This window comes from Piliocolobus tephrosceles, chromosome 11 (genome assembly GCF_002776525.5).
Source record: "Piliocolobus tephrosceles isolate RC106 chromosome 11, ASM277652v3, whole genome shotgun sequence".
Taxonomy (NCBI): Eukaryota; Metazoa; Chordata; class Mammalia; order Primates; family Cercopithecidae; genus Piliocolobus; species Piliocolobus tephrosceles.
Genome location: NC_045444.1, coordinates 118,567,197 through 118,589,473, shown reverse-complemented (window position 1 = coordinate 118,589,473; position 22,277 = coordinate 118,567,197). Strand labels below are relative to the sequence as shown.

General features: G+C 40.7%; 1 protein-coding gene across 2 annotated transcripts in view; it reads right to left on the bottom strand.

Annotated features, from left to right (window-relative positions):
• The window catches only part of DIS3L2 (DIS3 like 3'-5' exoribonuclease 2), a 351,252-nt gene that overhangs the window by 173,372 nt on the left and 155,603 nt on the right, over positions 1–22,277 (bottom strand). For both annotated transcript variants that reach the window (XM_023193873.2, XM_023193874.2), the window contains one exon: positions 460–560. In XM_023193873.2, the coding sequence (XP_023049641.1) occupies positions 460–560 (101 nt within the window). The remainder of the gene's footprint in view (positions 1–459; positions 561–22,277) is intronic.

The following is a 22,277-nucleotide window of genomic DNA, read 5'->3' as shown; positions in this document are numbered from 1 at the left end:
TTTGGAAAAACTAAAAAAGACATTAAAAATTATTTTTAAATTAGGTATGGGCATGGTAACAATAAAAAAAGAACTGGAGCAAAAACTGTACAAATCTGAAGAGAGTCTATATTCATACTTCTTCTCCAGTGTCTAATTCTCACTCCACTCACTCCACCAAAACTGGAAGTGATAAGTGCTGCGTTACAAGTGTGGTTTAAGCAAGAAAGATAACATAGAACTCCAATCAACACACCCACACTCAAAGAAAAGGCCCTGATCCCTTATCCAAAGGCAGGCAGATGGATTCATATTTATATGTTTAAAGTTATTTTTTTTTAATTCACTTTTTATGATTCTCTGCTCTAACTTTTCTGATTAAATGAACAAATACAGTCCTGACTGAATCACACAAGATCTTCAACAAGTAGCTCAGGTGAAAGCCATTTGGACATGTGAAGAAAATCTGTAGGCAATGACCTTTGCTGATCTTTGCAGGGATTTCTCCGGTAAAGCTCTTGTGTCTTGTGAAATGCAGGTGGTCTCATCTCTTGTAACCGGTGCATCACCATCCTCTCTTCCTACATTAAAAAGACAAAGAGAGAAGAGGAGGCATCAACTAGACGCATATCAATTAGTGGGATTTTAAAATTCAATCTAGAAGGATGCTTGGATACCAGTTACCCCAAACTACTCACTTTACAGAAGAACCCCAGGCCCCAGTGGACCTGTCACATACTTGTATTATACTCATACTGAGCATTCAGCCTCAGCAGACCACATTTTATCTACTTAACATTATTCACATACTATCATAAATATCATACAAGTGGAGAACATCAAACTATGCTGAATTAAACTAAATAGTCTGTGTGTCAAAATGCCAAAAACCTGGATGTTAAATGCTGCCCCAGCCCAAAATGAAGAATAGAGATAGGTTAATTTATTATGCACATCTGCTGAAATAAAACAAAATCATAATAAATGTTAACTTTTAAAAGTACTTTGGTACCAGCCATAACAAACAAAATGGTGGAAAATAGATTATATTTATTAAATAAATAAATTTAAAAACCCAACCCTGATTTTCCTGGCTTTTTCTTAGTGACATTATGTAAAGAGTAAAGTACTTAAAGTCTTTTAATGTTTAATTTCCTTTCTTAAAAAACTTATAAAATGCACATTCACCCAAGAAACTGAAACCACATCTCCCGAGGAAAGAGGCAGTTAGGCTCTCTACCAGAAGTATTAAAAACACTCATGAACAAAAGTAGCAAATTACACACTTCTAAACATTTAAAATTTTGAATCTTTACTTGTTAATTAGATTTCCCCACAAAATATTCTTATCCAACTATGTTAGGGATTCTGGATCCTAGAGGTCACAACCAATTTACGTGGGAGCCTCTCCAGAGAGCTAAGAGAAACTTGCACTTATCATCATTTAGATGTCGCCAAGGCCAAAATAAATAAATCAATCCTTTTCAGGACTGGCTGCCTTTTAGCAAAAACTCAACTTAAAGCCAACTTTTACCATTCTGGGCGTACTCTGGAAACACTGACATGATCTGACCTACTGGGGTTTAAGAATGATCAACTGTTTGCTTTTCCATCTATGCTGAAATCTACCTACTGAAGTGCCCTCTGAATGCAGAATCCTCATTGTTTTCCAAAAAGTAAAAGCAAACACAAACTTTCCTATTGTAAATTGCCCTGTCTATCAGTGAAAGAGGACATCAGCAAGGTTCATCTTTTCTTTTAAACCCATAATTCAGGATTCCAAAATCGTCAGATGCTTTTAGAACAACATTTTTTATAATTGTAGAGAGAAAAAAAACCACACAGGTTGTTGATCTGTTTGTTCCATAACATACGTCACCAACGTGCTCTGCAGAACAAGGTAATTGAGGAAAAACATCAAAGCGTGGAATTACCATGAATAAGTATCCTCTACTTAGATATTTGACACTAGTTTGGTCTCAAATGCTAGCAATCAAGACATTGCAGTGAGAGGACTGTGTTTCCAAGGCAGCCTAAATCCTGGGCAAACAACTTTCTATGATGATCACTGATGGCTCCATCTTCAAATGACTGTTATCTCAAATTCCATCCCAACAACAGCAAGTCAACTGTTCAAAATGTTATACCAAATTACATCTAAAGAGAGAAGGCAAGCTATAGAAGTGGGCCCAATCATGATTTCCTATCAGACTGAACATGACCTTTTCAGGTTCTATCTTCAGAAGGGTATCCTGGCAGAAATGAGGCTTTCTTCAGACAAAGTTACATTCTAATAAATTAAACCAAGCTTTAAAGCCTTACAGGTGAGAATCATAGATAACGGTCAATGGATATAAAGAAACACAATGTCAGGATGAAAAGGTGAATCACCTTAATACATTTCCATCAACCATGTCTTGCCACACTGAATAGTAAAGTTGTCGGCTGGTCTAGGGTGGCTCATACCTGTAATCCCAATGCTTTGGGAGGCCAAGGCAGAAGGATGACTAGAGCCTTGGAGTTCAAGACCAGCCTGGGCAACATGGCGAAACCCTATCTCTACTAAAAATATAAAATTTAGTTGGGCATGGCAGCGCTTGCCTATATGTCCCAGCTACTCAGGAGGCTGAGGTGGGAAGATCACCTTAGCCTGGGAATTCAAGGCTGCAGTGAGACGAGGTTGCACCACTGCATTCCAGCCTGGGTAAAAAAGCAATAACCTGTCTCAAAAAAAAAAAAAAAAAAAAAAAAAAAAAATTAGCAAAGTCGTCAATTTAATGAGACTCTACTACATTGTTTAATCATAAGATCACTTATTATTCATTTATTCCATGTGTATTTATTGAACACTGGGCATTGAAGATCCAGTGTTAAAAGAAATTTGATCCCAGCCCTATAGACTAACGTGGGAATATTATATAAATAATCACTCAATAAATATAAAATTATAGGTTGGGCATGTTGGCTCACACCTGTAATCCCAGCACTTTGGGAGGCTGAAGTGGAAGGATCACTTCAACCCAGGAGTTCAAGACCAGCCTGGGCAACATGGCAAAACCCTGTCTCTGCAAAAAATACAAAAAAAATTTGCCAGGTGTGACGGTGTACACCTGTGGTCCCAGCTACCTGGGAGGTTGAGGTGGGACAATCACTTGAGCCCAGGAAGTAGAGGCTGCAGTGAGTCAGGATCATGCTACTGCACCACAGTCCTGGCGACACAGTGAAACCCCGTCTCAAAAAAAAATAAAAATAAAAACCGTGATAAATGCTAACAAGGAAAGAATAATCCCAAAAAGAAGCGGGAAAGGACATATGATTTAGATTAGAGATCAGGGAGAGAATTTAAATTGAGACATAAGGACAGCGTATACAGGAGTGAAGAAGAGAATGAGAGACCCAGGATAGGAATGGCACACAGGAAAGGGCAAAGGCAGGAAGTTCTTCACACAATCAAGGACCAGAACAAAGACCATGAGACATGGCTGGAGCAGAGTCAGCAAGAATGGGCATGGCTAGAGATAAGAATGAGAGGCAGATGGGTGCCAAGTCAGGTGTGGGCCTTGCAGAATACAAAAAGCCAGAATTTAAGTACAACGGCAAGATGGTTAAGGATTCTGTGCAAGAGAGCAACATTGACCAGGGCAAGATAAGAGCAGGCTAACAGTGGGTGTAGGGAGACCAGTTAAAAGCTACTGCAATAGTCAAGACATGAGAGGATGGAGCTGTGATGCAGGCACTGGAGATGGAATTAAGATATATTTTGGAATTGAATAGTCTTGGTGATAATTACATATAAGAGCTTAAGGATTATCAAGAAGTCAAGGATTATTTCCAGCTTTCCGACACCAGCAACTTGGTTGGTAGTGGCATCACTTATGGCACAGGAAAGACGAGAAGAAGGGGTAAAGATCAGTAATTCTGTTTCGGAGGTGGTTCTATTTGAGAGGTCACATATGAGACTTTTAAGTGAAGAAACTGAGTAAGCAATTCAAAATGAAGGTCTGGAACTCAGAAGATAGACCTGGGCTGTTGCTTTACATACAATTTATATGCTGAGAAACTTTCCAGCCCAACCTGGAGAGAGGATATTCAAACGCAGATCTGTGCAACCACTAAATCCATGAAACTCTTTCAGTGCACCACACTGCTATACGCAAAAGTAAGGGATAATGTTCTATCACTGTTAATGAAGAAAACTCACTGAGGAAGTAAGTTGAGGCTTGAAGGATATATAGATATAGATGTTTCAAAGAGAAATAAGGAAGTTGAAGGCCGCTCCAAACAAAGGCCAGAACTTGTGAAAGGCCTAGATCTATGAGCAGGCCTGCCATGGTAAAGGCCCAGTAAAAGATTTATGGTAGCTACTAACAGGTTGGGGGACACAATGCTGCGTGGGGAAGGACTAGAATAGGGGGGAAATAAGGCTGGTAGAATGGCCCCGTGGGAGGGACTAGTTACTGCCCAATTATCCAGCCTCTTCTTTCCTAGTAAAAAGAATTCCAATTTTTAGCTGGGTATACTGCCACCTAGTTAAAAGGCCACATCCCTCAGCCACTTCCCTGCATGTCTACATTTTAGGCAACAAGATCCTGGGGAAAGTGTGTTGTTAGTGACTTCCAGGAATACTCTTACAGGGCAGAGGCCCAGCCTTCACTATCTTCTCAATCCTGCGGCCTGGAATATGGATTTGACAGCTGGACCTTGAACACTCATCCTGGTCCCAGAGGCCACAGGTCAAGGGTGTTTTCTACTCTGCAGAGCAGCGCAACAGAATGGAGCTATCCTACAAGCCCTGGCCTGCCTGTCTCTGATCTTCTTCTACGTGAGATAGAAATTAACTTCTTTCTTAAGTCATTGATATTTCAGGATTTAATGCTATTCTCTACAGAATATACTTTCTAACATACAGGCCCAGACAATGAAACTGACAAGCTAGGACACTATCCTATAAAGCATCATAAAAGCCAGGGCAATTATTCTCTTGAGAGTTATATACCACACATGTATTCTAGGGCTATGAATTTGGTAGCACCCTGGAATGAAGAGACAATGGTAGCAGAGATCTTAGAAAGCTAAGGTTAGAATCTAGGTGAGACACAATCAGAACCCAAATTAAGATAGTGGCAGTGATTTAAGTCCAAAGCTGACAAATCCAAGCTTGTTCAATCTCTGAATGAAGGGCCACAGAAATTTACAATTTCCAAAGAGAATTCAATGAAAAGAATGCAATATGTATTTGTAAATGAAAATATGTCCCTTCTGGATCTCTCAAAACCCACATGGAAAACTTACCTTATGGGCCCCCCTCTCTCCAGTGAAATGTAGAAATGAAAACACAAGTCCTCACAGGGGCAAGGCAACATACACTGTGAATAATCATTTGTGATGCTGCACGCTTGCTGGGCATAACGAGTGCTTAGGATCATTCTAGGACCCCACATCTAGCTCCTGTCAAGGCAAAGACTTGGGAGGGACAGTCTTCAGGAGCACCAATAAGCTCCTTTCTTCACAAAATCCCTAGGCCTAAGCAAATTTCACTCTGATATAGAGCTAGTGAAAATGTATGATGCCAAAGAATTTTCACAGCATGCTCGCCTATATTACCTCTTTCAACTTACAACTTATACTATGGGTAAAGTGGGTATTGTTATTCCAGCTTCACTGAGGAAAGAAGGGTAGTGAAGAGGGGAAGCCAGTCAATGACAGCATGCAGGATGCTGGTGCTGACGGTGCTGACCTGTTCTCCACATTAGCAAGAACTGGGGCACTATGAAAAGAGCCATGAAAACGTATCAAGATATTATTTAAATGGCATGGGACTTCCTGAAATGCTGGAGTCAACCCAGTGAGTATCCTGAATATCGATGGAGTATCAAGCTCTGTCCTCAGGGAGCTCCTATGTTGGAAGGGAGGCAAAAATGCAAACAAATTTTGAAAGCACACAATGTTCGTGACTGCTGGCAAGCAGTGTGCTAAGGGCAATGAGATGGGAGCCCCGCAGTTTGACAGAGCAGCTAAACCCTGAGTTGAGAATGGAAGGGTTGAGTAGGAAATGGCTAGGTGGATGGGACTAGGGAGCATTCTAGAAAGGGAGAAGAGAGTGTGCAAAAGCACACAAGCAAGAGTAAACTGAGTAGGAGGAAAGCCTTGTGTGTATAAACGAGGTGCAGGGACCAGACCATGAAAGGCCTCATATGACATTCTGAAGAGTATCTATTTTATATTTTAGCAATGGAAAACCATTGAAAATTCTGAGAATAATATGATCAGAATTATATTTAATGAGAAATGGTTAAATTATATTCAATGAGAAAAGGTTATCCTGGTCAGTCTAGTGCTCCTTTGAAGATAATCTTTTTTTTTCTCCTTTTTTTTACTGCTTTTTTCTCTTTGCCTTTGGTTTTCAGTATTTCCTCCTGGTGTATCTAAATTTGTATTTTTTAAAAAAAATTATACTTGCAATCACTGGTCTGCTTAATGGTATCTCAGCTGCTATGGAAAATCTCAGCCATTGTCTTCAAATTTCACCTTTGCCCATTTTCTGTCTCACCTCCTTCTAGAACTCTAATTCAACTTATTTAAACCTTGTTCTCTAGGTCTCTTGCTCTCTCCTCTGCATTTTCTATTTGTCTCTCTATGCAATAGTCTGGATAATTTTTTTCTTACTGTCTTCCAGTTTGCTAACTTTCTCTTCCACTTTATCCAGTCTGCTGCTAAATCTATCCACTGACTTTTTCTCTTCAAAATATTTAATCAAACATATACTTTTCCTCATTCACTAAGTTTTTAATTTCGTTCATTTAATGTTTATTTCTAGAAGGTTTTTTTGGTTTCTTTTCCAATTTGCTATGTCACAATTCAGAGTTACCTTCAAAGTTATCATTTATTTCTTTAAACAGAGGTAATAGACATTTTTTAGACTGTGGTGATTCTAGTATCTGATGATATTTTTGAAGGGCTACTTCTGTTGTTTGTGGTTTCTTATGGTTCTTGTCTTTGAAGTCTGATTTCAAACAGACATTTTTTAGACTGTGATGATTCTAGTACCTGATGATGTTTTTGAAGGGCTGCTTCTGTTGTTTGTGGTTTCTTATGGTTCTTGTCTTTGAAGTACGATTTCCTTGGATGCCTGGTTATATTTATGTGCTAGTCACTGAATAATCCGAGACCTAGGTTGAAGAAACCTTTCTTTTGAAAGAATTTCCACTTGATTTTGCCAGATACCCAGAGGCACTACCAGTCCTTAAACCAATTCAAGACTTCAGATTCTTTGATTGACCCAGTCAGCTTGAAACTGGGCTGCATTTCCATGTGAGAGCTGCTGTTTCAGGTCTACCCTGAGGGTGTACGCCTTTGGGGTTCCAGCTTCTTACAAGGAGTCTGGACCTTATTTCTGTCCCTGACAACTGGTGGTCAAATCTACAATGTCTTATCAATTCCAATTTTAACCTGGTAGTGCCCATCAGTTCTTTAATGCTTTGAGATTTTTTTTTAATCCAAATATTTTTAGTTGTTTCAGTGGGAGGGTGTATCTGAATAATAGCCCACCATAACTATTAACGGAAAGTCCCTAGGATTTGTATCTTAGAAATCTTCTTCAGGCGGCAATGTAGAGCATAGATGGGGAGCAGTGATGGGGTAAGAACAGGGGAGGAGGACAGTGTAAACACAAGCAGGGAGATGGTAAGGAAGCCATTACAATAGTACCCAATGTTCCATTAAGGCACTGTCAGATAAGGTACTATCTCATTAAGGTACAAGGATGGAGAGAAGTAGGTACTCCATTCATTTGTCTCAGCAACCCCATGAGGAAAGTATTATTATCCTAGGGGTTTTTTTTTTCTTTCGGAAACCCACTGCTTGTTAATATCCTGAGTTTTAATGAAAAGCAACCAGCAATTCAAAGAAGTAAAGTAACTTATCCCAGGGTTCATCCAAGGAGATGGTTAGTAGAGGGGCATCAGAACCCAGTTTGACTCCAAGCCAAGCTCTTCCCACCAAGGTATGATGGGATCTGGAAGAAAGATGGGTGCATGTGCATGGGTTCCAACCAGAGTGGGAGGGTTGTGGAAAATTTTATAATTCAGTTATAGACAGTGAGGGGTTTTAAATTTTAGAAGTTGCCTAATGATAAACAGCTCTCCTTATATAATTTCACTGCTTCCATCCATAGGCATGACAGATAGCATGAGCTCCGGAGTCACAAGATCTAAATTCAAACCTAGATCCTATGAGCTTGAGCTATGTGGCTCTGAACAATTACTCTTTGTCTCTGAATTTCCTCCTTTGCACACCAGAAATAGTTTATATGAGTTATGTTTACATGTAGTGCCCTGGCACAAGTACATTTTTAAAAAACCGTTAGATACTATTAATGTTTTTGTTGTTGTTGTTGTTGTTGTTGTCTCTTGGAGTGAGTTTTGTTTTTGTTTTTTGTTTTCGAGACGGAGTCTCACTCTGTCACCCAGGCGGGAGTGCAAGTGTGTAATCTTGGCTCACTGCAAATTCTGCCTCCCAGGTTCAAGTGATTCTCCTGCCTCAGCCTCCAGAGTAGCTGGGATTACAGGTACCTGCCCCCACGCCCGGTTAATTTTTGTATTTTTTAGTAGAGACAGGGTTTCACCATGTTGGTCAGGCTAGTCTTGAACTCCTGACCTTAGATGATCCACCTGCCTTGACCTTCCAAAGTGCTGGGATTACAGGCATGAGCCACCGTGCCTGGCCTACAGTGAGTTATGAGTGAATCCAACCCTGTTATTTTGGACACAACTGACAGGACAGGACTGGTATACAGGACAATGGCAGCATTATAAAACAGGTCACATTTCCTTGTCTGTAAAATGTAACTTACCCTAAGGAGTTAATGGGAGGATTAAATGAAATTAATGTCTGTTAAAGTGCCACAGGGGCTAAAACACAGTAAGCACTCAGTAACTGTTATATATATAACAGTTGATATATATATATAACAATATTTTGTGCCTGGTGTACGTTGTGCAGAATAAGGAGGAACAAGAGAAGGTACTATGTAGATAGGCAGAGGCCAGGTAAACATTACGGAGTTTGGATTATCACAAAGGCAATGGGGAGCTATAGGAGAATGGTGGCAAAAGGCTGACATGATTAAAGTACTGAGAAGCTTAGACAGGTTTCTGAACAGGGAACAGATTTAGGAAAACTGAGACTGGAGGCAAGAGGCCAGTTAGTAGGTTACTGCACTAAATCAGACTAGTGGCCAAGAGAATGGAAGGTCCTGGCTACAGAGGTATTTAGAAGTCAAAACTGGCAAAATTATAATATTTAGATGCTAGTGGGGTAGTGGGGAGGTATATGAGGTAGAGTAGGGTGTGGGAAAGACTGCCTGATTTCCTTATAACAGAGCTTCCTTATCAGCAGCATAGGCATGACCTGTGAGCTCTTCGAAATGCAAAATAAAAGGCACCATCCATGACCTACAGACTTGGAGCCTCTGGGGGTGGGAGCAAGTACTCTGGTGATTCCAGTGCACACTAAGGTGTGTGAGCCACCACTATAGATTGATGAGGAGCCATCACAGGAAGAGTATCTCAGTGCAACCAAGAGAGGATATAAATTCAGTCAGTTTTTAGTTTAAGGTGTCAGATATTAGATCTGGCACTTCAAAGAAAGGTCCGAGTTGGAAATAGAAATGAGGGAGTCACCTGTGTACAGACAGCAAATGAATGAGTAGACTCTTTCCCTGGGAGACTGTTCAGAATTAGAAGGGAAGGAGAACCTAGGACAGAATAGTGGAGAACACCAACATTTAGGAAAAGCAAAAGTAGAAAAGTTTGCAAAGGAAACTCAGGTGTGGTCAGAGGTAGGAGAAAAATCAGGCTAATATGGAATCAGAGAAGACAAAGAAAGAAAGCATTTCAATAGGGAAAGTGTAGTCAGCAGTGTGGCCTTAGTGACAAGGTCACAGGTGGCCCTAGTGAGACTAATTGGAATGAAGGAAAAGTGAAGTCAGAATGCTGTGCCTGGGAAACTGAGTGGGAGGCAGACTGTGGGAATGAGGGTGTGGAAGAAGCTCAGGAAGTCTGGCTGTGGAGGATTGGAATAATACAGGGTGGAAGCTATAGGGGGAGGACAGAAATCATGACATGGCTTTTAATATTTTATTTTTTTAAGATAAGGGAGGCCTGGACATGGTTAATTGCTGATGGGAAGGAACCAGTAAAGAAGGCGTGGCTGAAGTGGGCACAATTAGGAAAGGGAGGGGTCCCTGGACAGGAAGGGATGTGATCCAGAACCCAGGGGAAGGGTTAACTCTGGCAGAAGGACAGAGAAACACCAACTTCATTGTATCAAAATAAATGCAGGAGGGGAGGAGATTAGACATAAGCCATTTGTAAATCTGGTGGCTGTAAGCTGCAGGGGATCACAAAGGGTCAGTTTTTGTTTCCTCTGAAACATCAAAGCCAAACACATCTGCTGAAAGTGCTAGGGAAGGTAGAGAAGACCCACCATGTGCAGAGCTCTATGTTCCACAATGCCAGGGGAGGCTTGAAAGCAAATGACATCCCAAAACAATGGCCTTGAACATGCCAGGCACTGTGCTCAATGCATTCAAACTAACCATTGGTAGCTTGTCATTGAGCCTGTCGCCTGCACTTGGCACTGTGTTAGGTGGTTTACATACATGCCACATTTAATATTCTCCAACAGTCCCATGTGGTAGGCAGGGATTATCATGCTGGTTTTAGAGATAAGGGATCGTATCTCTAAAGGCTCACATATCTCAAATAACATGCTTGCCCATGGTGACCAGCTTGGAAGTGGCTGGGGCAGGATTTGAACCTAAATCTCATGGATGCCAGCACCTCATCCCCTTTCCACGCTGCCACGCTACCTTCAGAATCCAAACAGCATTGATGGGAGTGAAAATGGAAAAGAAAACATAATTCCTAAGAGATATGCCTGAGTGACAGATACCGCAAGAGTCAATCAACTCTGTTTTGAACACATTTCAAATGCAACGTAAGCATAATGAGGTCCTCTGCCCAAGCCGGGGATATGGTTCTACATGTTAGGGTAGAGGTTGGGTATATTAATTCTATGATAACATCATCTGAGAGTAGATAACTGGGCAGAGACTTGGGGTGGGGGAAAGCCTTAACATATTAGAGTAATAAGATGAATAAAGGAATGAAAAGGAAGCTGATACCCAAAGAATAAGAGGGGGAAAACATCCTTTCACTACCCAATTTCCCTTCACTGTTCTAATTTACAGATTGGTAAGAGACTGAGAAAGGTGGTACACATTTTGGCAGGATTTGGTCACTCTCCTCTTTAAGTTGGCCATGCAGTGGCTTCAGATTCCTGAGTTGGACCTGAGCCTTGGATACTGTGGCTTTCAGGCCCAAACTGGAGTCCCTCACAGGGTCTTCTCAAATGCGGTTTTGCACTGATTCCCATTCCCAGCTATTAACTGTATTAATTACATCTTCAACACTCTCCTGCTTTTCCCTGAGCACTCTCTGCTCCAAATCTTTCTCTTGCCCAGGAGAAACCACTTTTAAATTTCTCTACTGAAGTTTTAATTGACTTTTAGTCTCATGGCTCCCCAAAGACCCAAAATGTAGGTACATACACTTATGTGCTTCCATCTCAAGCTGGCTTTAACTTACTAATTCTGCATCTTACTCAACAGATGAATGATTCCTCAAAGTTTAAGTTGACTTCCAGTCAACTTAATTTTTCTTAAAGAGGCCAAGCTTCACATCTTACTGTGATGTGATCATGTCAACACTAGAAATACAGTGTTTACTACAGTCCAATGGGTGTTTCTTTACCTGTCTTCTAAGGAATAGCTAGCTATCCATTAAAACTACAAAAAATAAAAAAGGTGTTAAGCTATCTGAGCAAGTTAAGTAGAGACTGGCCTCAAAGCATAGGAAGCTAGACTAGATGAGTCAAGTTGGGTCTGCAAGCCCACATATATGAAATACATATCATATCTCTCTTATGTTCCAAGTCTCTTAAAGCACATTCAATATTTCACTCTCTTGAACATCTCCAGCAGAAATAATGATATCCAGCCCACTGTTTGGCAAAAGGGAAATAATTAAAATGTGACTTCCCCAAGAGACAGTCCTCTTTTTCAAATCATTTGGTGTGACCTGAAAATTGTAGGACTATCAAGTGAATATTACAAGGGAAAAGAAACTAGATAGTTTAAAGGAGAATAAATTCATTTTTACAGATAGCATCATTTCTGAGATCCATGAAGGCCCCTAGGAAACACAACAATGCACCACTCAGAAACAGCTAATGTTTGACACATCTTTGATGGAAAATTGATTCTCTTTTATAAGGTAACAAGCTTCAGCTCTAAGCATATATCAGGCTAACATTGACCACTCCTGCCAGGTTATATAGACATGAATGAGTCACTGCTTTTGATGTCAAATTGGCAAATCTGAAGGTTTTATAATGGATGCTATATGGCTACTGTGGAGCAAAATACTCAGGAATTAAACAAGAAAGTGACTGGTTTGGTCCTTCTTTAGTTTCAAAGGATGGAAGGAAGGAGCTCCTTCTACACAACAGTTGCTAAATACAAGACTGCTGTGGGGTTGCAAGTGGATGATTAAAGATGAGCAAAAACAGTTACATGAGAACAAAAATTTTGAGTCAACTGTAAAAACACCAGCCACGAATTATAAACTGGAAAAAATACGTTGTTATAAAGAAGACTCACAAAAGGAAAAGATCACACATTTGGTTGAAAGAAATAAGTAAAGGCTGATAGAGGAACCATCTGTGACAAGTAGACTCTACTATGGTCCCCAATAATCCCCCACCCTCCTGGTCTTCATGCTCTGTATGATCACCCCCACCTGAGTGTGGGCGTGACCTAGGACTTGCTTCTAACCAACAGAATATTGCAGAGATGATGGCCTGTCACTTCCATGATTAGCTTCCATAAGACTGTGACTTTCATCTTGCCAGCTGACTCTCTGGATCTGATAAAGCACGTGGCCACATAGAGAGGCCCATGGAGCAAGCAGCTGAGGCAGCAAGGAGATGAAGTCATCAGTCCAAGAGCCCACAAGGAACTGAATCCGGCCAATAATCACAAAACCCTGGAAGCAGATCTTTCCCCAGTCTGCCTTCAGAAAATCGACACCTTGACTACAGCCTTGTGAGGAACCCTGAAGCAGAGGACCCAGAAGGGCCCTATCCAGATTCCTGACCTATAGAAACTGTGAGATAATAACTGTGTTGTTTGAAGCACTAAGTTTGTGGCTCTTTGTTACACAGTGAGAGATATCTAATACACATCTAAAATGACAGTTGACGTTTGAAGAATGGGAGGCCTTTTCACAGGAGATAGGGAACTAGGTGGCATTCAAAAATCACAGACACATAAGGGCAGAGGAGAAAAGGGAGTGCTCAGGAACAATACGGAGCCTGGTTAGGCTGGCCCTGAGGTCTGAATGGGCAGATGCAAGAGCAAAGGTTGGAGAGGCAGGGAAGAGGCCCCTGGTGGGCAAGGGGAGCCAGAGAGTCATTAAAGCTCATTACTGACACCATGTGGTCTAAGAACCTCTGCAGGAAGATTCATTTGACACTTGCTAGTTCAAGAGGTAATAGGCTTCAAAAAATGGTTTGGAAAATGCCCATAATGAAATGCTATGCTTTTTTCTTTTTAAGATGCTTTCCCTTCCATTACCTCACTTGATCTATGCAAGAATCATTTGATTTATGTAAGAACCTGTGAAGTAACCAAGTATTTATTATGAAGGTTTCGTACAAATAAGGAAAATGAAGCACTAAGAAGTAAGAATGACTGGCAAAAGCTCTTGTTTAGTACTTTTTTTGTCCTACTAAGAGTGCTGCCACATTTTGTTGGATCCCTCTTCCCTGATAGAGAAGTGAACAGAGCTAGTCAGACAGGTTTGGCTCCTGGCCCCACTGCACCATGGTGGGCCCAAAGAGCATATTCATACCTGGAAGAAAAGGTGCAATGAGGCCTGGGTGAACTGCAGAGTCATGGGTGCAGTAGTCTAAAGTGCAGAAGCAGGTACCAAAGTTGCTCTGAAACAGGCCTTGTCAGAGCTAAGGGGAGTGGCCACATGGGGGTCAGCTAGCTGAGGAGCAGAGATGTGGGACTTCACAGTGCAGCTGAGCTTTCGTTCAGGGACTAGACAAAAGGTATGAAGTGTGGACGGCTGGTTCCACTTAAAGAAATGGGGTGGCACATTTATTTCTTAATGTTTTGAGCTGGGTGGGGTTTTTGTTGTTGTTCTTTTGTTTTGTTTTTGTTTGTTTTAAGCATTATCTGAAAACCAGGGACAGTTTTCAATTGTAAAATGTTAAACAAGATCTGTCCTTAATGGCAGACATTCTATAGTCAGAGTAGGGGAGCTATCTGTTCCCTCTCCCCATTCAGAGCCACACAACCCAGTTTTTAGCCAATAGGCTCGGCTAGACTCTTCAATAGCTTTTTAAAAATCTCAACAGGTTATAGCCATCATTACTTCAAGTCTATTAGTCAGGCAAAGATTTCCCTTGGCATGTTGCTGTATGACTTAAAAAACCTAGTTGAGGATTCTCTAAGGAGAATGGGAATTATTTAGAGTGATCCAAAGAGGAATCAATGACAGTAGGATGAACTTGTAGGCACGGACAATTCCACATAGTGACCATGAAAGGGTCTCTAACAAAGGAAAAACTACATACACTTAAAGACACGGGTAAAACACCAAGTTACCCAAAATGCTTCATTACTCAACTAAATAAACCTGGCATATGCTAACCAGAGGGATGAAAATGGAAGAGCTACTTGACTGGCTCGAGCCCTCCCTTCCTGGGAGCCTTCCCTTCCTGGGCTCTGAAGACCTGAAGCTTAACTTCACTGTATTCATCTGTTTGTTTGTTTTTAGTTAGTTAGTTAGTTAGTTAGTTAGTTAGTTAGTTAGTTAGTTTTGAAACCAAGTCTCACGCTGTTGCTCAGGCTGGAGTGCAATGAAATGGTGCAATCTCGGCTCACTGCAACCTCTGCCTCCGGAGTTCAAGTGATTCCTGTGCCTCAGGCTCCTGAGTAGCTGGGATTACAAGTGCCCGGCATCATGCCAGGCTAATTTTTGTATTTTTAGTACAGACAGGGTTTTGTCATGTTGGCGAGGCTGGTCTTGAGCTCCTGTCCTCAAGCTATCTGCCCACCTCAGTCTCCCAAAGTGCTGGGATCTGTAATCTTGTGCATGAGCCACTGCGTCAGCCTTGTATTGGTCCATTTTCACACTGCTATAAAGAACTTCCCTGACATGGGGTAATTTACAAAGGAAAGAAGTTTAATTGACTCAGTTTTGTAGGCTGGGGAGGCCTCAGGAAACTTACATCATAGTGGAAGGCAAAGGGGAAGCAGGCACCTTCTTCACAAGGCGGCAGATGAGAAAAGAGCGACAGAGGAACTTCCACTTATAGAATTATCAAGTCTTGTGAAAACTCACTCGCTATCACAAGAACAGAATGGGAGTAACTGCCCCCATGATCCAATCACCTCCCTCCCTCGACACATGGCAATTACAATTCAAAATGAGATTTGGGTGGGAACACAAAGCCAAACCATATCATTCACAGACAATAGCCTCAGAATCTCAGGAAGAGAGAATTGGGAATGAAGACATAAAACATCCCACGTGGAGCTGATTCTCAGGTTCCTGAGTATACTGTACATTAATTCAGTAAATTGAACTTCTCTCTTTCAATACATTCTTACGATATAAAGATTAAATGCAAAAGGGGCTGACAGTCTGATTCCAAATAATTGTCAGAATTAGGTTTGTTTTTCTTTTTTTTTATAAAGAAAAGGGAAACAGACCTGCTAAGGGAAATAGGTGCATTCCTTTGTTCCTTGAAAGTAATCATCCCTTTCTTCTTACTTCCTGCTATGGTTTGAATATTTGTCCCTTTCCAAAACATATGGTGAAACTAAATTCCCAATGTGGCAGTATTGAGAGGTGAAGCCTTTAAGAGGTGATTGGATCAGGAGGGTTCTGCCCTCATGAATGGATTAATCCATTAATGGATTAATGGGTTATCATGGGATCGGGACTGGTGACTTTAGAAGAAGAGGAAGAGAGAGACCTGAGCTAATATACTCAGCTCCCTCTGCATGTGATGCCCCGTGCAGCTTAGGGACTCTGCAAAGAGTCCCCACTGGCAAGAAGGCCCTCGCTAGATGCAGCCCCTCGACCTTGGACTTCTTATACTCCATAACTGTAAGAAATAAATTCCTTTTCATAATAAATTAACCAGTTTCAAGTATTCAGTTATAACCAACAGAAAACAGACTAAGACACTTCCGGATACTTTTCTTCTAGGTCTTGTTCAAGGCTTTCAAAATCTTTATCAGATTTACTTCTCAAACACCCTCCCCTACGCCTGAGTTTTCTGTATCTTCCAGCTTATGCTCTGGTATTCTAGGACAATGATTACTTCAGGTAATTCAATCATCGTCCACCTACTCAATAATCTCATTGATTTCCCACAGCTTGACAAGATTCAGATGTATAACTCTCACCACCCCTCCTATGGGTCTATACTTCTATTTCCAATTGCCCACTAGATGTCATAACCTGAATGTCCCCTATGAAACTCAAATCAACACATAATCACAACCAGAATTAATAGTACTTCTCACCCTTGGACTTTTTTTTTTTTTTTTTTTCACTCAAGAACATCAGCACCACACAGTTGCTAAGCTAGAAACCAAATTACTCTCATTAGTTAATCCTTCTCTGCCTAAGTCCCATATCAGATCTGCCATGGAACTATGTCAATTCTAGTTCTGAAATGTATTGTTCATCTATTATTTCCTCTTTATTCCAGCTGCTGTTGCTCTTAGTCAGGTCTTCCAGCATCTCTAGTCTTTGGGGTAGGGGGATGGGAATGGGAGGGACCAGAGTCTTATTATTACTCAAATCAGTCTCCCTGAGCATTCAGGGATCAGAGATTTTAAGGATAATGTGGTGGGTAAGGGACTAGTGAGTCAAGAGTGCTGATTGGTTGGGTCTGAGATGAAACCATAGGGAAATGAAGCTGTCCTCTTGCCAAGTCAGTTCCTGGGTGGAGGCCACAAGATCAGATAAGCCAGTTTATCAATCTGTGTGGTGCCAGCTGATCCACCAAGTGCAGTGTCTGCAAAATATCTCAAGCACTGATCTTATGAGCAGTTTAGGGAGGGTCAGAATCCTGTAGCTCCAGTTGCATGACTCCTAAACCATAATTTTTAATCTTGTGCCTAACTTGTTAGTTCTACAAAGGCAATCTAGTCTTCAGGCAAGAAGGAGGTTTCTTTTGAGAAAGGGCTGTTATCACCTTTGTTTTAAACTGTAAACTAAGTTCCTTCCAAAGCTAGTTCAGCCCACTCCCAGGAATGAACAAGGATAGCTTGGAGATTAGAGGCAAGATGGTATTGGTTAGGTCAGCTCTCTTTCACTGTCTCAGTTACAATTTTGCAATGGTGGTTTCAATCCTTCCCTTTGGGTTTTATAATATCTTAATCTTAAGGTGTTGGCTAATGAAGATGGAAAAAGGGTGAAGACCATTCTAACTTCTTCCTGCTATCAGGGGCATAGTGGGAATAGATGTAGACCCTAAGGTAAGAGGAGTGGAACCGCTTTGCAACTGTCTAAGCATATTCATACAGGCCCGGCTGGGGTTCCAAGACTTGCATGGCAAAGGTGTTAGTACTGTCTTCTACAGTTTTAGCACCGCATAAGGGAACAGTATACTATAAGGTACTATACTATAAGTACTATAAAATACTAGAATGAGCATTGCAATTACCAGTTTTAAAAGTAAAGACTTGAAAGCTTTGATTTGGAGACTCATAGCCCACAAAGAATTTAGGATATAGTCCAAACCGTAGAAAAGACTCAAGGACAGCTAAGAACAGGTGTACTACAGTTTTTCTTTTGAAGCCTAATTTTTCTCTCCAGAATCTCTAGTCTTAATGGTTCCCAACTATGCCCCAGTTTCTCCCCTTTCTAATGACTAATGACAAGTCTCCTTTTTGTAACAACCTTGGATGACTCTTCACAATCCAGAGTTCTCAGCAGCCATAGATAATTCTGCAAAACCTCACCACAGCCTATTCTTTTTTTCTAGCCTCCTTTCCAGACTCCCCACTGTGCATCTTCTACTAATCCCACTATAGGTATTACTCTACCTACCATCCAGCTCTGTGACTCTGTTCATACCAAGAATATTCTTCATCCTCTTTCACTTGGCAAGCCCTACTCACCCTTCAAGGCCCAAGAAATACATTGTCCCCCTTTTTTCTCTCCCTCTTTCTACCACACCTTTTACCTTGTCCCCCTTCCTCTCTCAATGGTCCCTCCTTCTCCCTGCAAATCTGTTCCTCTTGTCTACGTGCCACTGTCTATAGTTACTAGAGCCTCTGTTCCTGAACAACTTTGTTTCCAGCCCTGACTCCATGTGACATCTCAGCTCCAGAGCTCTCAAACCATGAAGAAAAATATCTAGTGGATCACTGGCCAGTCAATGTGTTGGTTTTCCTTGGGACAGGAGTTCACTCATGGTCCAAGCAAGGCCCTGGGGACAAGAGCAGACTGTATTTACCAGTTTAGTAGGGGCACTTCCCACTGAAGGAGCTACAGCAGGCAAGATCCAGAGCACATCTGTTACAGTCTCTCCTCTTAAGGACTAAGTGCACCCGAAGACTAGTATCCAGATTTTACTTTGTATTCACCTTTCTTTCCCCAGCAAGTAACATAAAGCCTGGTGTGTGAATAAACCCACTTGGGCCCTATTCTTAAAGTTGTAAAATAGCATAATCCTCACTTAAATGTAGTTTGCTAAAGGATAATGGCCTCCAGCTCCATGAAAACCTTGGGATCTAAGAAGAAAAGTGATTTTGTCCAAGTTACCTGGCAAGCAAGCAGCAGAGTGAAACTAAAGGTCGTTCACATCACCTTTTACCACAAAGCCCTCTCCTTCAATTACAAAATTTGTCCATGACAATGCCCATCAGAAACTCAAAACCCTTATATAAAACATGAAGCCTATCAGTACCTTTGTATCTGCTTAGTTATTCTTGGTTGAAATGACAGAAAATTCAACTCCAACTGGCTTATACATCAAAGGTGACAAATTAGCTCATGTAATTGGAAGTCCAAAGGTAGGCAAGGCTTCAGAGTTAGTCAATCCAAGGTTCACTAATGGCCTTAGATCTAATGTAGGAGCACAGATTTGCTTCTGGTTCTTTACTCTTCTATGTATAATACTTAGCAAGTCATAAGATAGCTGCTAATAGCAGTAAGGAATAAATGTTGCCTTGTTCATATCCATCAGGAAACTACTTACACCACAGAATTCCAAGCAGGATTCCAAGCAGGATTCAGGATTCCAAGCAGTCCTGACTGGACTGCTTAGGTCATGGGCTTATAGAAGAGGCAATAGTCTTAAGTTATGACATCTCATAAAGTGACCACTAACCACATGTAGCTATTTAAAATTAAATATGATTTAAAAATTAAGTTTATTAGTCACACCAGCCTTACTCAAGTGCTCAAAAGCCACATGTGGCTAGTGGCTACAGTACTGAACAGTATAGATTAGAACATTTCCATTGCTACAGAAAGTTCTACTGGTATAGGCAACAAGTATACCAAGCAACTTGTACAAGGTAACCAAGACCCAGCTTGTCAACTGGGATCAACTTTGCCCAAAGTACAAGGAATCTGGGGAACAAGCAGATATCTAGATGGAAATCGGTATACACGGGAAAGGGAAAGGGAAGCAGACATTAGATGAACAATATCTATGATGTACTCTTTAAAAAATATGATCTATTATAGAAATTGGTTGCTACTACTATAGGTACAAGTATTTTTCTTTAATGAACTCACTAACTTCCTGTGGGACACTGGATAAGCCCAGGAACTTCTCTGAGCCTCAATTTCCTTATCTGTAAAACAGAAGGGATGAACTAGATCAGTTGTTTCTAAACTTTTAAGCACAGCAATTTTTTAATAAGATTTTTTTTAATTTGCCCAGGATCTCACATTTTGAAGTATTTTTAGTAACAACTGCATCTATAATTAATTTCCTACCCTTTTTAAATATTAAAAACATGTAACTGTTAATTAGTGCTTCTGGCTAGCAGGCAAAGTCAATGCAACTACAGTGGACTGGTACCATTCAGATAGAAAGTAATCTAAGTTGATCTTGTAGTCTTATTAAAAGCACATTTACCATTTTCTTTCTTTCTTTTTTTTAAATTTCCAACCTTTAAAGTTCAAGGATACATGTGCAGTGTGTGCAGATTTGTTACATAGGTAAACATGTGCCATGTTTGGTCACATGGTGACCATGGTGATCCGCTGCACAGATAATCCCATCACCCAGGTGTTAAGCCTAGCATCCATTAGCTGTTCTTCCTGATCCTCTCCCTCCTCCTACACCACAACCTCTGACAGGCCCCAGTGTGTGTTGTTCCCCTCCCTGTGTCCATGCATCCTCATCATTTAGCTCCCACTTATAAGTGAGAATACACGGTATTTGCTTTTCTATTCCTGCATTAGTTTGCTAAAGGATAATGGCCTCCAGCTCCATCCATGTCCCTGCAAAGGACATGATCTTGTTCCTTTTTACACTGCAAAGTATTCATAGAAAATATGTGTATGTACCATATTTTCTTTATCCAGACTATCATTGATGGGCATTTAGGTTGATTCCATATCTTTGCTATTGTGAATAGTGCTCCAATGAACATACGCATGCATGTGTCTTTATAACAGAATGATTTATAGTCCTTTGGGTATATATCAAGTAATGGGATTGCTGGGTCAAATGGTATTTCTGGCTCTAGGTCTTTGAGGAATCGCCACACTGTCTTCCACAATGATTGAACTAATTTACACTCCCACCAACAGTGTAAAAGTGTTCCTTTTTTCTCCACAGCCTTGTCAGCATCTGTTGTTTTTTGACTTTTTAATAATAACCATTCTGACTGGTGTGACATGGTATCTCATTGTGGTTCTGATTTGCATTTCTCTAATGATCAGTGATGTTGAGCTTTTTTCACAAATGTTGACTACATGCATGTCTTCTTTTGAGAAGGGTCACGTCCTTTGCCCACTTTTTAATGGGGTTGTGTTTTCTTGTAAATTTGTTTAAATTCCTTATAGATGCTAAATATTGGACTTTTGTCAGATGGATAGTTTGCAAACATTTCTCCCATTCTATAGGTTGTCTGTTTACTCTGCTGATGGTTTTTTTGTTTGTTTGTTTTTGCTGTGTAGCAGCTCTTTAATTTAGTAAGATAGATACTTTGTCAATTTTTGCTTTTGTTGCAATTGCTTTTGGCATCTTCATGAAATCATTGCTGGTACCTATGTCCTGAATGGTATTGCCTAGGATTTCTTCTAGGGTTTTTATAGTTTAGAGTTTTATATTTAAGCCTTTAATCCATCTTGAGATGATTTTTGTATATAGTGTAAGGAAGGGGCCCAATTTCAATTTTCTGCATATGGCTAGCCAGTTCTCCCAGCACCATTTATTTACCAGGGAATCCTTTCTCCATTGTTTGTTTTGTCAGGTTTGTCAAAGATCAGATGGTTATAGGTATACAATCTTATTTCTGGGTTCCCTACTCTGGTCCATTGGTCTGTGTCTTATACCGAAACCATGCTATTTTGGTTACTGAATCACTGTAGCATAGTTTATTTTTATTTTTATTTATTTTATTATTATTATTATTTTATTTTATTTTATTTTATTTTTTTTTGAGACTGAGTCTCACTCTGTCGCCCAGGCTGGAGTATAGTGGTGCAATCTCTGCCTCCCTGGTTCAAGCAATTCTCCTGCCTCAGCCTCCTGAGTAGCTGAGATTACAGGCATGTGCCACCCAGCTAATTTTTGTATTTTTAATAGAGACAGGTTTTCACCATGTTGGCCAGGCGGTCTCAAAATCCTGACCTCAAGTGATCTGCCTGCCTTGGCCTCCCAAAGTGCTGGGATTACAGGCATGAGCCACCGCCTGGCCCCCGCAGCGTAGCTGAAAGCTGGGTAGCGTGATGCCTCCAGCTTTGTTCTTTTTGCTTGGGATAGCCTTGGCTATTCAGGCTCTTTTGTGGGTCCATATGAATTATAAAATAGTTTTTCTACTTCTGTGAAGAATGTCAATGGTAGTTTAATGGGAATAGCATTTAATCTAAAAATTGTTTTGGGCAGTATGGTCATTTTCACAATATTGATTCTTCCTACCCATGAGCATGAAATGTTTTTCCATTTGTTTGTGTCAT